Source organism: Periplaneta americana, chromosome 11 (genome assembly GCF_040183065.1).
Source record: "Periplaneta americana isolate PAMFEO1 chromosome 11, P.americana_PAMFEO1_priV1, whole genome shotgun sequence".
NCBI lineage: Eukaryota > Metazoa > Arthropoda > Insecta > Blattodea > Blattidae > Periplaneta > Periplaneta americana.
This window is the reverse complement of record NC_091127.1, coordinates 102,253,590-102,270,306: the sequence shown is the minus strand read 5'-3', so window position 1 is coordinate 102,270,306 and position 16,717 is coordinate 102,253,590. Positions and strand designations below refer to the sequence as shown.

Below are 16,717 nucleotides of genomic sequence, written 5' to 3'. Positions count from 1 at the left end.
CATTGTTTCCAAGTTCAAACCAGGCAGCATTTTTTCTCTTGTGCAATAAAGTTAGCGGCTGCGTGGCATTTTATCATTCCAGTCTATCACAACAATGTGTATAGGCATGGCCGTGTTCCATTATCCTTGGCGTATAGAAGGCCATGTCCCAGGTCATTTTAAGTTTGCCTCAAATGCACATTACACACGGATAAATAGCTTCCTCTGGCGAAGGGGGGAGGGGGTGTTTGTTTCTAAATCGACTGTACGGCACTGGAAAGGGTTCTTTCTCGTGAGGATGAACATTTAAAAAAAAAATTTCCAAAATACACTGCCGAGCAAAAAAAAAAGAAAAAAGAAAAAGAAAAAGAAAAAAAAAACCGCTAAATTTGAAATATCAAACCATAATACAAATTATAACATTACTGTGTGCTTCTATGGGTCTGTTTGTGTTAGGCAAGTGTTAATTCATGTTTTGGAAAGGAAAGTATACCCATTGGGTCACTTGCGACACCCGCTTTGCCACTTCCTGTGCCATTAAAATTTACAACCATAAACACACGCAGTTAAAACAAAGTTACAACACTATTGTTTTCTTGTTTGCTTATAATGGAATTCTGTAATATTGAACTCAGTTTTAAACAACATTTAAGAGAGTTAAGATGGCGTTAAGTCTCATTAACGCCGCTAGATCAGTCGCGTTGGTAGAGTATGACCGCAGCTTACGTTATGTTGCATACAACTCCGTCGATGGCTTCACGTACAGTGCAAAGGTACAGGGAACTTCGGTCATATTCTCGAAGACCGGAATATGGTAGGAAAAGGTCAACTTCTTGCAATAGATGACCAGTTCTTGTTCCTTCAAGTGCTGCGTAACCACCACACCACTGCGGTCGAAGTCAGAAATCGACTAGAATAAGTGCGAGGTGTGAATGTCAGTAAGTGGACTGTGAGGAGGAGGTTACATGATGCTGGCCTGATCTCCAGAAGACCTGTTATTGGCCCAGAACTTACAAGACAACATCGTCAAACTCGCTTACAGTTTGCAAAGGAACATCAAAAATGGGCTGGTGAACAGTGGGGAACAGTTTTTTTCTCAGATGAGTCCTGATTCTTTCTCAGATCCCAAAATGGTAGAGAGAAAGTGTGGAGGACTGGAGAAAGGTATTCTCATCCAACTTTTCATCAAGGACAGCATTTCATGGCGTTTCAGTGATGGTGCGGGCAGCATCAGTTTGATTGCACAAACGGACCTTGTCTTTGTGGAGAGTGGGTCTCGTATTGCCCATCCCTACATTGAAGAAATCCTTTGGCAACATGTTCTTCCTTTTACATCATTTATTGGTGACAATTTCATGCCCTTGCAGGACAATACACGTTCTCGTGTGGCGCGATATGTCCTCCAGTACCTCAATGAAGTATGGATCCAACTCATTCAATGGTCATCACGCAGTCCGGATCTTAACCCTATTGATCATCTGTGGGACATTTTAGGAAGGAATGTCCTTCACCATGCTTCAGATACTCTTCAAGAGCTACGGGGCCATGTAACTCTTTTAACATGTTGTTTAAAACTGAATTCAATATCACAGAATTCCATTATACACAAAAAAGAAAACAATAGTGTTCTAACTTCATTTTAGCTGCTTGTGTTTTCGATTGTAAATTTTAATGGCACAGCAATAAATATAGGGTGAGGGACAAGAAATGACAAAGAGGGTGTCTCAAATCACCCAGTGTGTATACTTAGCTTCCCAAAACATAAATTAACACTTGCCTCACACAAACAGGTCCATAGAAGCGCACAGTAATGTTATAATTTGTATTATGGTTTGATATTTCACATTTATTCAAGTGTTGCGTTTTTTTTGCTCGGCAGTGTAGTTGATTTTTTCGATAGACTCGTTACTTATGAAAGACTCTGTATACCTACTGACAAGCAATTCTGCACAGAACATATAGAGAGAAATTATTTATACGTAATATTATGTTAACAAATAAATCGTTTAGCATACAACTACAAAAATTGGAATACTTACGATTTCTATTGTACTCTGGATGACGGAGAGGAGGCAGGTACTCCGATATCTGCAACGGAAACCAGACATATCCATGAGGAAAACATCTTCTACATTATGAAAAGAAGCGTCCTTTGTGCATTACATGAATGAATTATATTACCTATTCAATATACACACAATTTAAATTAGCAATGCTTTACTGCTAACCAACAATGTTAAGATTCTCAAGATACTCGTGATAACAAAACACTATCTGCCCGCACAATAGTCTCAACAAATAAACAAATAAAACATAAGCTTTTAAGACTACTAAACTTGCACGAAACGTATTCTATTTTTCATGATATTCGCTCATGTATGGGTACTTAAAAAGTATGACAGTAGTACGTAATATCTTCGATAATCATTTAAATACAAGGTGCATCTACTGCTTGTGTCTCTCTACTGAAATTAATTTGTGCCAAGTATATTACGTTTCAGACCCGGCCGTGGCGTCGTGGTCTAAGGCATCCTGCCTAGGACTCGCGTTACGGAATGTGCGCTGATTCCAGTCTTCATGGGGGAAGAAATTTTATCATGAAATTTCGGCCAGTGTATAGGACCGGTGCCCACCCAGCCAGTTATAACGGTTGGGAGCATCATCATGCTAACACGATACCGCCATTCTGGTTGGATGATCGTCCACCTCTGCTTCGGCATGTGGACGTGAGGTCAGCAGCTGGCTGGCCGGTCATGGTCCTTCATGGACTGTCGTGCCTCGGATTATTATTATTATTATTATTATTATTCTTATTATTATTATTATTATTATTATTATTATTACGTTTCATTTTTATAGCCTGCAACCACTGCTTGACGAGGTTTCTTAATTTAAATTAAACTTTTACACACGTAAGAGCCCCTAATGGAATTTATCCGCCAGTCTATCATTTTATTCAGCATCACTTCACAAGTAAGAAAGTAATCAAGAAAATTCTTAGAAAAGGATTATTTTGATATAAATATTTCATTTTACTTACAACAGTTTCCTAATATCAAACATCACAATTTCTTTCATGTTCCGGTTCCTTTAAAATCAAGTTTAACACGTACCTACTGCGCAAATGTATAGTCATTAGACATACATTTTGGGTTTTATTAGTTGTACGTAAGAAACTTTGAGAAATCAAGAGAAGGCCTTTATACTGGAAGAAAAAAAGAAACATACATGAAGAAGTCAGACTCTTTTCATAAAAATCAAGGAATGAATTTATTATAATAATGACAGCAATACAGTGCGATCAAGAAGTCTCTCCGCAGTGCTTGTGTAGCCGAGAATCCACTAGGCAGAGAATTCAAGTGTATTTGGTAGAGAATTCAAGTGGCAGCACTGGCCGCTGAGCATGTGATGGACTGGGGGTGTGAGGTTGTCAAACCGGAATGAATGGGGAAGTGCGAACTTTCTACAGGGTTATATTCTAGGGTTACTAGAACTAATAGAGCTGCGGAGGGACTTTTCGATCGCACTGTAGTATAAATAACAATTTTATTAATAGTGATAATGTGTTGCTGTTTACAATTTGTCACAGATTTTACAACCACATGTAGTAATATACTGACCAATTACGGGACTATTACAAATTTTCATGGCTCACTTCTTCCATATTCAATTCACTTCGCTAGGTGAAGCAATGCAATACACTTTCCTGTCTGATAAACATATCGTTAATAAAATCCCAAGCACAAATTATGTTTACGGGGTTAGAGAGGTGAGCACAGCGTAACAGATGAGGCATAACTGAACGATACATTTGGGTTTCTCATGAAAAATTCGTTTGTCAATAAATTGATATCATAATCTAGTTTACAGTATAACAAAACTTACCAGACCATGTGAGATAAGATGCCTTGTGCACCAGCGATTAGCTCCTATGTTGTTAATTTTTTGTAACAGTATTGCTGTTGAGTTATGTTCAAATCTTCCGCAGTCCTTGCATTTAAATATATTGGCGGCAATCTACAGACGCTGAACAAACTTCGAATTTGTCACTATGCGAAAATATCGCTTCCAATTTCGTCGTTTCAAAGACTGAAAATAACTATTGCTGGCTCTCATTTATTGTTTCACTGCGAGAGGACTCGTGAAGAATCTCTGACCAATGGGAATTTTGTGGTATAAAATGATTTCATATTTTGGAGAATATATCCAATTTCTGGTATTTATGTCACTTCTTGATCTATCCCATACTTGGTACCTATGTCATTCTATTGCATCGTCTTAACGACATGTCCACACCTGTAGAGTAACTGTTAGCACGTCTGGCCGCGAAACCAGGTGGTCCGGGTTCGATTCCCGGTAGGGGCAAGTTACTTGGTTGAGGTTTTTCCGGGGTTTTCCCTCAACCCAATATGAGCAAATGCTGGGTAACTATCGGTGCTGGACCCCGGACTCATTACACCGGCATTATCAACTTAATCTCATTCAGACGCTAAATAACCTAAGATGTTGATAAAGCGTCGTAAATTAACCTACTAAAAAACTACAACATAAATTTTCTTTTAAAGCAACCAGTAAGAAATATCTTCAAATTTTAATTTATTTGTGAAATGTTTTCGACTGTAGGCATAAGCCTGCAGATAAACTGTTATATAAAACAACATGTATGAGACACACTCACGGGCAGGAGAGCACGAATCCGATTATGCACAATGTTCAAAACATACAGAGGTGAGCCTGCCTGGAGAGAAATAAAAAAATAGGTTGCAGCCGCCAAATTACTGTTCAAGGAACGACCACTCATATAAATTGAGGGAAAGAAGACAAAGGAAGGACACTGGAAAGTTTTATTTTCTCAATCGTACTATTAGGGACTGGAATGCTTTACCTGCAGACTTACTAAAGGCTTTACCAATAATCAAAAATGTATTTAAAAATAGGCTTAAAGACTTTACTAATAGACGGTAGTATATTATACACACTATTTAAAGGGTTTAATTGATGTTTCGTTATTTGAAGTGTTATATCAGTGAAGAAGTGTGTTGTCTGTGAAGTGTGTTGTGTCAGTGAAGTTTTATAGTTTATAGTGGCAGTGCAAAGTAGCCTATGTGAACAGTGAAATAGTTTTGAAATGTTAGTGAAATCAGGATAGAATCAGTGAAATGTGTCGTAGTTCCAGTGTAGGGAGTGAGTTGACAGCGAAATGAGTGTAGTGCTGAAAGGTACTTGTGCAGGAATGAACATATCATACTCGTGGGTTTTAGTTCGAACTTAGGGTTAAGATACAAATTATATTTACTTTAAATGTTATTGTAAGTAATCGTGCTTCATTTAATTTAGGATTATTATTATTACTTATTATTATTATTATTATTATTATTATTACTATTAATTTATTATTAATTGGATTTTTTATTAATTGTGTTTATTATTGTCATTATTGAGTGTAATTAGTTACCACTGCCACCGGGTATTTACCCATTTGCAGTGTGAATAAAAACATACATAATAATTATTCTGGAGACATAATGTCTACTCTTCCATTTGCAGCCTCTCCTGTATAAAAAAATTAATCTAGAAATCTCTTAGGGATATCTCGGAGTAAATAACAAGTTTGTATTTTATTTACAGAAGGTGGATATTTTTGGGTGAAAATGGCTACATTTAAAGTTCATTGATCAAGGTAAGGTACTCATAGATATACAGAATAATCAAAATCCGTCCAGTAATTTGGTAAAGCACACACACTAACAGATTCGACATAACAAAAATACTTCCCCATTTTTCCATCATTACAATAGTCTTGCCTATGTCAGAAATACAAAACTCGGACTTGTTGACTCTTTTCGTCGTGCGTAGCACAGTTTGGGTATAACAGTGGTTGAGTACAGTGCCCATCTGGTGGCGTGGCGGGAGTGTACCTCCCTCGTTCGCATCGATCTCTCCGCCATACGGTACGTACAGTCGCAAAGTGCAACAAACTGTCGGGAATGTTCGATACGAAGGAAACAGTCGCATTCCCACTGCACCCGGACCAGATGCAAGTCAGGTTCAAGGTATTTTTAGTATCAAAACTTGAAGCACTCAGCCTCCATTGACAACAAAACAACCGCTATAATTTATACACAAAGCAACTTCCAGCTGGTAGTCAGACGATGTCAAGAGGAGTAGCACTACATTCCAAAGTAATAAAACTTGCCGTGGGTTCTGTTGCGAATGATATTAGTTTACGGTTAATTTTCTTACACAAATTACTCAAAAGACATACGTAGGTACTGTACCTAGCTGAAATCATAATTGTTATGGGCCCAAAATGAAGACATGAACTTCCATTTTTTTTTCAATGCACACAAAACATATTCTCTACAATCTCAAAACTAAAACATTTTACCTCATTTAAAAACATACAGGTTAAGTAGATAAGCACCTACAATACTTTTATAAATTTATATAAAATGGCTATTGTACATGTTATTGCTGTTTAGCCAAATGTCCGAAGACAGATTGTAACATAAGTGACAACAATAAGGCATCACTGATGAGCTCGAGCCCGGAACTTTAGGTGCTAAAACTAAACATTGTTATTCGTTATAGTTTATAAACATAGAAGCCATGCCCCCACTCCTTTTAGATGCCATTATGTCGTTCTTGTCATTCAGTATTTTTCCTTCGGTACAGTTAAAGGTCTCTAATCTTCTTAACCACCACTTAAAAATTAGCGCACGGTTTACAAGATCCACTGTCCAGTCCTTGTGACTCTGTTATCTATTATTACATATCGGACTCTTGTGAACTAGGCTTCAAAACCCTCCTCACGCACACCATATCTATTCATCTACACTCAGTGTCATTCTTAACTTTTAGCACCTAAAATTCCGGGCTGCTGATGACGCAACTAAACCAGGAGATAATGAGGTAGGTTGGACAGTTCCTTTCCTCCGCCATTGCATATATCGCTGACTATAGTAACAAATGTATACAAACAACTGTTTATCATCTGACATAATTATATCGCCAAGCGAGATATACTGCCTGAAAATAAAAATGCAGTTCCAGAAATAAGAAATTGCCCGACTCTTGAAACTCCTTATAGAGCACGATTCACACCATAACTATTTAAGAACGGTTTTCAACCCAGTATTATTTGAACAGTATTACAAGAAGGTATTCACAACAAATGCAAACTGCACGAAATTAACATGAAAATAAGATCAAATTAATGCCAAAGAGTCATTAATAAACAAACACGATACAATGAATGACAATTCATCGTAAGCATTCCGATAGTTCTTTGCTAGCTCGCGCCTCGCAGACTACAAACAAAGTTTACGGTTCAGACACTGTTGAGAGTGTTAAACTGAGCATGCGCAATGCGTTGAATCTGGAACTTAAAATATTCAGGCGGGCCATTTTTTTCCTGGAACTGTACATGCCAGTCAAAACCTCAATCAGAGGTATTAAGCTACATATTTATTATAAAAATATTTAACAACATTTTTCTATTTACGAAAATGTTAAAAAGAAAATATAAAAAAATGAAACTTTTTTTCCAGGATGTATAACAAATGCGTTTATAACTTCATGATAAGAGATGCGAATTTTTAACATTGGCGCGCTCTTCCCTATGGGTAGTGACTACAACTGGCTGGGCCTGGAGGTTATCTGGAATTCACAAGTTGAAATAATTCTGGGCACTTCACCTTATGCAAGGAAAAAAGTACATAAAAGTAGTTTCAGCTGATTTTAACTCCATTTTGTGTTTCTGACATAATATACTTAATTTCTTACCCTATATTAATTTATTATATATCATGTGCATCATTCCCAGATCATTGATACCGAATAATATGAAGAAAATCTGTCCAATAGCTTAAGAGAACCAGCTGTACATTTGGACAACAGACAGACGGCATGAAATGGAACGTAATTTCGGGAGAGAGCGACTTTTTACCATTTATTGCTTTGAAAAAGAAGAAAAAAATTTTATTTAATGACTCTCGCAACTACCGAGGTTATATCAGCGTCGCCGGTGTGCTGCAATTTTGTTCCGCAGGAAGTTTTTTACATGCCAGTAAATCTACTGACATGAGCCTGTCGTATTTAAGCACACTTAAATGCCATCGACCTGGCCCGGGATCGAACCCGCAACCTGGGGCATAGAAGTCCAGTGCTATATCGACTGCGCCAACCAGGCCGACTCTATTGCTTTGATCCTCAAGCTAGGCGCATTCTCAAAACCACACCGGTTGACTACGCTAAGGTTCGGTGTGTACCCAGATTTCCAGCAGGCAACCCTACTCGTCCCTAGGCCACCAGCGTTCGGGGAATGCTATGGAATGACGACGGAATGGAGAAATGGTGACGGAATTATGTAGATGCAAAATATGGGGAAACGGAGAACCCAGAGAAAACCCCAACTGTGACCTTGTCCGCCACAAGTGCAACTAAGAATTTTTCAATGAAAAAACCCAGACCTGACCAGAACTCGAACTCGGACCCCATGCGTGACAGAGTAAAGTTCTGACAACTCAGCCATTGCAGGGGACGACAGACGGCATACACAGAACCACTATTCGGTATTGGTGCTGAAAACGAGCACGGGCACTTCCGCGAAAATCTCAAAATCAGATTTCTGCACCACTATAGTAGCTTACCTAGGCTGACCAGATTTTTTATGCTCCAGCAGGGGACATCGGCAATTTCAAGAAAAACCACAAACGCTTACCTAGTCACTCTCCGTTAAAATGTTGCAGAAAATACATGTAACAGTAGATACAATGATAGACCTTTGCACACTAAATTTTTTTGAGTATTGTAACTTTTTAAATTGAATGCATAAACATACATAACTCTTAAACATAATTATAGTCACTAAGAATTCAACTTCAGTATTGACGCATGCATGGAAGTTTTTCACATATTGTACACACTGAACTCTAACACACATTTTAGAAGTAATTGTTTGAAGAATATATCTTTTTAAGGATCTGTTCATTCCCATCAACTTCACACTAAGTTCTTCACATGAGAAATGAAAGTTTGTTTTCACTTGTAAAAAAGCTTTAACTGTTTCAACTTTCATTCTTGACTTTTCATCAGTCCAGATTGAGTTCATTGTGGAGGAAAGTCTTTCAACTGATGAATTACTGAATGGAAGACACATGATTAATGACACTATTTTGAGAAGATTTTGAAATGGAATGGATTTTTTTTTTAAATGTTGAAAAACATCATACCACTTTTCACCTGTTGGTTTGTCAAAATTTCTCAGTTTTTGAAGTACTTAAAAATGAAAGCTGTGGCAGTTCTGACGTTTTTGCGCAACGCGAATACTAAAATGACCAAAGACAAAGATCCTATATTCCTCTCTAAGAGTGCAGAATATGACATACTGTTCTCCCTGGTTCTTCTGTCTGATACTGAGAACCGTTCAGAAATGTGCATGAATAGCATCAGTTCCAGTAAAATGTTATTGAAACAAAATCAAAGCTTCTGGGGACAAAATTAATTTTCGGGGGCCAAAAACGGGGACATTTGCTCGCCAGGGACAATAACTGAAAACCGGGGACGTCTGGTCAGCCCAGCTTACCATGCTTAAAAGCCAGATATAGACTGCTGGCAAAAACAGAAGGCGGAAAAAATTAAGAGATAAAGGAATGAAAGACGGAATGAGGAAAAGCGGGAAGAAAAGGAAGACAGACCGAAGAAATCAACAAATCAACATGCACATAGGAGAAGAAAAGAATGTAAAAGGAAAAAGAGAGAAACTAAAGTATAGCGAAAAAGGAAAGTAAAGGAATGAGAAGGAACAAAGAAAGGAAGAAAGAAAAAGAAATGAGATAGATAGAACGAAAGAAACAGAAAAGGAAAGTAAGGAAGGAATCAATAAAGGAAAACATATAACTAAGTAAAAAGGTAAATGAATAAAGAAACGGATGAAAAGAAATAGAAACAAAAAGGAATGAAGAACGAACGAAATAAAGGGAGAAGAAGATATTAGGAATTAAGAGAGAAAGAAATGAAGGGAAAATGAAATCAAGAAAGGAAGGAATAGAAAAAGACAGTTCATTCGTAGAGTTCTGCCCAAGGGCTGGACCGAGCATTCTTCAAGGAATAAACAAAAAATAAATAAATAAATAAAAGAAAGAAAAAAAAATTAAATAATAGATGGAAATAGGAAAGGAAAAACAAAGAACGAGTGTTTAAATCAGTAGTATCAGAGTTGTAAGCTCCGAAACCGGTTGTGGTGCTAGAGACGTCCAGTCGGAGCGTGAACTTGCTTATGTCTGTGGAAGCGCCGGAGCACGCAACGAGTTATAGTGGAGCGCTCCGCTCCGTTTAGGCTGTGTCTGACAACGCTGGTTTAAATTATGGGTAACTGTATGCTATATCTGGACTCTTTCTTACAACAGAGACAAGTTGTGGAGCACAATAGATTACAATTAGTTTTCAAGTGCATTATTTTCTTATCAGCAGTTATCACATTTTATGACAAATAACAAGGTTGCTTTCTGTGTCTACCATAGCGCAAAAACATGTTTCGTAGTTTTACGTCAGAGTAAAACACTTACCTCGAAGTTTACATAAAAAACATCGGTTATAGCAATCTGAACGTTTTGTTTTTCTTTTTTTAATTACGGTATGTCTCAGGCAGTCTGACTATTGTAATACAGTCTGATCCGTTTGGGTATGGATAATATTAATTTATTATTATAAAGCTATTATGATAGTGGGAAAAATTACTTGCTGGTTATATTATTATTAAAAGATGGGAGTTTCCATATATGACAATCAACAATGCATAATCTGAAAGAACAAATGAAAAACGTAGATGATTAAAATGGCTAATACGAATCAACAGCGGGCACAATGTGTTCTTTGATGTGCTAAATTTGAGAGTCTTAAAAAGAGTTCACAGGGAATTTCGACGTGAGTATGGTGTTCGTAATGTACCTAAATACGATTCCATAATGTTGTGGTATCGAACATTTGTAGAAACAGGTTGGTTGTGTTTATATAAAAAAAAAACATGCAGGAGGTCGCAGGCGAAATCCAGTACGAGAAGCAGCTATCTCTTGGCTTCGTCCCCGAACTCCCCAGATCTAATCCCTCCTGACTTCTTATTATAAAGCTATTATGATAGTAGGAAAAATTTCTTGCTGGTTATATTATGATTAAAAGATGGGAGTTTCCATATGACAATCAACAATGCATAATCTGAAAGGACAAATGAAAATCGTAGATGATTAAAATGGCTAATACAAATCAACAGCGGGCACAATATGTTCTTTGTTATGCTAAATTTGAGTGTTAAAAGAGTACAAAGGGAATTTCGACATGGGTATGGTGTGCGTAATGTGCCTAAATATGATTCCATAATATTGTGGTATCGAACATTTGTAGAAACAGGTTCTCTGTTAAAAAAAAATAAACATTCAGGAGGTCGCAGGCGAAACCCAGTACGAGAAGCAGATATCTCTTGGCTTGGTCCCCAAACTCCTCAGATCTAACCTCTCCTGACTTCTTCGTGTGGTGTTTTGTTAAAGACATTGTCTATTCACAGAAACCCAGGAACACTGATGATCTGAGAATAAAAGTACTCAAGCTTTTCAACAAATCATCCTTCTTATGTTACAACGGACACGGGCTGAATTGCATCACCGTTATGAGTTGTGCAGGGTGCGCAATGGGGGTCATGTTGAGCTCTGAGGAATCTCCCATCTTTCAGTGTTGTATGCACAAAGTTTCAACAAATAAAGTTCAGTAGTAAATGTTTTTATTTTATCCATACCCAAACGGATTACCCAATAGCTCAATAAGCACTCGTTTACATGAGACATACATGAACGGCAATCAGCAATAGTTTCCAGTCTTTCAGTATCGCTTCTTATACTTCTCCCAGCACATACGAGTAATTATTTGACCTCTCATTCTCATTCCTTGCAAACTTCAGCCTGAAATCGATTCACGGACTTCCTCTTTAGCATTAACACACATCCAGGTGCTTTACATTGCGTAACGTATGACAAAGGAAACCAGTCCTTACTTCATGCACAACAGAACAAGTTGGAAACCAATGTGTAGTGGACAGGATGATATATTTTTCTAACTAAATGTCGGTTAGAGGCAATGCGACTAGGAGGCATTGGTAGAGGACATCAGAAACTGCATCAACAACAATGAATGAAAACCTTTGTGTTCGTTTCCATGGAAACAAACCAATATGGTATCGATTGCACGATGCTGATTGCCTGCCATGAGAACGTGATGGGATACTATACTAACTAATTTTACTTACTAAGGGGTATTGATATAATTAGACCTATTATAATAGTTAGCATAGAACCTTTGTTATAAATAAAAGCGAAAGCGGTCACCACGCAAAGGAGTAAGCTATATTCTTTCATGGTTACTAGAAGTTCCGTGATATGAAATTTAGCCGATTCTATGTTGTTGCTGTTCAGTTTGATAAACTGAGTACCGGTCGGAGATAAGTACCTATTTTTGAAAGAGTTGAAGACCTGCAAGTACATTTATCTGGATATTGTGGATTCACTGAGGAATCACTGTCCTTCGTATGTCACCATAAAAAAACCCGGTTTCGAAATTTAAGAGAGAAAGAAAGAGAGAAAGAACGGAAATAAAACAACACTCCAGAAAATAGCGATGCCGTGATTCTGGAAGATCGACGAAATGGCCTCAAACTTACATAAAAGACTGAAAATTACTTGTGACTGTGTCTTTCACCTTGTAGACCTAAACTATGATTTGGGAATAAGAAAATGGTCTGGTAAATGGATCCTTAAATGACTGAACGATGTTCATAAACGACTCAAAGTGACAATTTCCAAGTCTCTTTGCCCCCGTTTTGAAGAGATTCCTCAAACTTTTTGGATCATACTGTAACTATAGACGAAACATGGATACATCTTTACGATTCAGAAACAAATGACAAATCAGAACAATAGAAGTAGGCCTACTCTGGTTCTCCTATTCCAAAGAATGTTCACGTTCAAAACCCAGTAGGAAAGGGCCTCGCATCAGTTTTTTTGGGACAAAAGCGAAATCATTGCCACTGTTTAGAACAAGGTAAAACTGTAACAGCAGTGTATTATTATTATTAAGTAAGCTTCGGGGGGGGGGGGGGGATGCGGAGAAATGTGGCAAAATGTCTAAACGTTTGATGTTCTTGCAAGATAATGCACCTTCTCATAACTTCCTGATTACGTTGCAGAACAATGATGAAGTTGGCTTTGAATTGATCCATCATCCGTCATATTTAACGAATTTTTAAAGGCTTAGATTCCTTTACGATTATTGTGCAAAGCGTATAACAATTCTGTGCTCAATATCTACTACTTCCCTCCCTTCATTCACTCACATCCTCTCAGTCGCCCTGTTGTAAATCCTCTTACTTGCATGCTTTATTCCTTTGAACCTACCTTCTTGAAACTCCTTTTCTTCTCACTTCAAGTAATCTTCTTGGCAGTCTATCTCCTTTCCTTCTTTTCGCATGGCTAGGCCTATATCATGTTTACAATTCAGTAGGCCAGATATTAAATATTTGGCCCTTAAGTCCTATTTATAGAGACTCAAAATTCAATATTATTGTATCATTTTTCCGATCTCTGACTGCTTCAATTCTAATAAATGATACAGTCACTGAATTATAATCATTCTATATCGTGAACAACATTTTCTTGCATTATGCTTCAAATAACTTCATTTCTTGGAATCCATATTTTGTTCGTCTGTTTCTTGTAAAAACCAAGTCTGAGAACAGGAAATTAATGTCAATTTAGGTATAATTCTAAAAAATCTGACCAACACTCATGTGGCGAGAGAGCGCATGGAGAGTCAAGGTCAACCAGCCGGCTACTGGCCTCATGTGCATATGCTTCAGCAGAGGTGAACGATCATCGAACCAGAACGGAAGTATCGTATGGTTAGCACGATTATCTCCCCAGCCGTTATAGTTGGTTTTGGTAACCGGATCTCTCTACCTATCGTAGCTCCCCAAATTTATCACGATCCTGGGTAGTTACCGGTCCCATTCACCGATCGGTATTTCATAAGAAAACTCCTTCCCCGTGAAATGAACCAGCGCGCTTTCCATAACGCGAGTTCTAGATATTATGCCCCCCAAGACCACGACGCTACGGAGCGAGACCTGGGCAAATTTGTTGATATAAATGTTCCAAAATGTATTTTAATAATGTAAGTTGTTGCAATGAAATTAAGTATATTTTGTATTATGTTCCTTGATAACTTTTCTTGTTTGGTTATTTCACGATGTTATCATCAACTACTATTTAGCGTTGATGGAATCAGTGAGGGAAGTGAGACGGTATGCGACGGTATGGAATACCGCCACTGGTTTATATGGCCAGAAAACATACCGTCAGTCAAAAATGACATACCGTCACTGAAAAAATGTGATCATAAAAATTTGTTTATACATTTCTTCACGGCAAAGAGTACTACCTGTTTGCTTCGTAAATCTAAACCACAGCCTTCTGGAACTGTATTCGTAATTAGACACGCTTATTTGATAAGCTCAACGTCTGGAATGCTTACAACGGTAGTATTTCAAGTATAGAAGGCTGTGGTCCGTAGCTTGTGGTACCCATTGTTGCCAATTTAGTGACTGTGTCATTTTTGTTGCACTTTTTTTATCACTAATTAAGTAAGGCACTTTGAAGCTTTAACATTATTTTAAATGATAAGTCTCAAAGGACATTGTAAAATGATCTAGTAAATAGCTGAAGTATCTTGAAATTATTTTATTAAGAAATTTAATGTGTTGTGTAAGCTTCAAAGATTCGCGTTACTGACTGCACGAAACAATTTATTGTATACATCATTTATGTATATGTTGTAAGAGAGGGGGTATGCTTTTTTTAAAATTGAGGTATGTCAGAGGAAAATCTTGTGGTAGCATACCGCCTCTAGTTTTTTCCCCACTTCCCTCACTGGATGGAATTGATAGCAAAATGATACTTGGCAAGATGAAACCGGTGATTCGCCATGGATTACCTGATATTCGTCTTGCTATTGGCAATAACCTTGAAAAACCCCAACCAAGTAATCAGCCATGTTGTAATTGAACCCACGCTCGAGTGCAGCCTCGGATCAGCAGGCAAACGCGCTACCACCTGAGCTATACCAGTAGCTAACTTATTAGGAAGGTACAGTATCTGAATACAGAAGTGTTTCATGACCAGTGGTGAAGCTAAGATGTAAATACTGGATAGGCTAAAACAACCTGCTTGCCTTGTATCTTTTTATACGGCATATGAGGCGTTCAGAGCTTAAGTGGATCAAATCACAAATTTTCATAAATTGAGTGTAATTCATTTTCTGACAATCTGAAGTTGCATCTTTTCCGAGCAGTAATGGATCAAGTCTTAATTACAAGCGATCGCCTGTAGGTGACACCAGTCACTTTTGGCTCAGATTATTTGTTCACGATGTTCTGAGCCATAGTGGATCAAGTCACGAAAGCGTTGCATCAATTGACATCACAATTGTTTATATTTTATAAATCTAGAATTTGAGAATGGAGCGATAAAGTTTTTGTTAGTTAAATTAGATAATCCACTAAAGCAAGTTAACTTAAGTTCTATTATCTCAAAACTACGTGTCATGGACTTGATTCACTTTAACTCTCACCGCCTCATGTTTCTCGGCTTTTCCATCAAAAATTCTTTTGTGACACAGACCGCAATTTTGAATGTTACTTGCCAAGTAATATTGAGTCATTGCGGATATTAGGGGCAAACTTGCAAGAGAGATTCTTTGTTGAATTCGCTCCAAATATCCGAAACGTCTCAATTTTGACTTCATCACTTCACTCCTACCAGCAAGAAAGTAATCACAGAATGGAATAACAGGCACCAAAAAGAAAAGGAAATCCCTATATCAACTCCAGAGCCCTGTAAGGTGAAGTGAGAAGAGGAAAGCTTACCAAATAATGATAAGAAAGTAGACAGTTTATATGTAGCTATAAGCGGATGTGTACTTTAGTAAAAAAATACCTAACATAAATTTATTTCACACGAAGATTTCTGTATAACAGGTTGCCTCAAGGTATTCTGAAATATAATAGGCTAGAATGAATAGTTGAGTTCATTCTCGTCTTTTTATATGATCCTAGCACCGCATGGTCTACATTCGTTTCAAGGTCACAGAACTACGAAGCGAAATGTAATTTAAAATGATTTCCCTGATGATAAAGGAACAGTTTTCGTATTTTGAGAATTTTTAGAAGTGTTTTCGGTTTCAGAATAAGAAGGCATATGGGCTAAGCCAATACAGTTCTCGCTGCTGTACAGCGTTGGCACATATTGCGTGAGACGTGAAAGACAGAGTCAGCACAAGATGATGACCAGTCATTTTCACCCCCAAACAGAATGCAGGTGTAACACAGAGCACCTTGTTAGCCAAAGATATTTCTTATACCATCAAAAATGAAATTTTCTATTTTGTCTTCTTCCATCTGCTATTTTAATATGAAAATGTAGGGTCGATCTCTTATCTTTGTAAGCTAATTTTGTTTCATACGCCCAACTAGAAAACTGTTTCTCTTTTAATTCTGAAAATAATGATCTAATGTTTTCATTATGAGCCATTTTACACAAAATTAGTATGTAAAACACACACATACGTATGCACTTTTGAATAAACTAACACTCAACAATACAACACATTCACAGAACACCAACATAGCGTGGCGTATTAT

At 37.5% G+C, this 16,717-nt stretch overlaps 1 protein-coding gene across 6 annotated transcripts in view; it reads right to left on the bottom strand.

The window, feature by feature from the left end:
- lilli (AF4/FMR2 family member lilliputian) overlaps positions 1 to 16,717 on the bottom strand; it is a 1,088,977-nt gene that overhangs the window by 216,699 nt on the left and 855,561 nt on the right. For all 6 annotated transcript variants that reach the window (XM_069839798.1, XM_069839799.1, XM_069839800.1 and 3 more), the window contains one exon: positions 2,019 to 2,067. In XM_069839798.1, the coding sequence (XP_069695899.1) occupies positions 2,019 to 2,067 (49 nt within the window). The remainder of the gene's footprint in view (positions 1 to 2,018; positions 2,068 to 16,717) is intronic.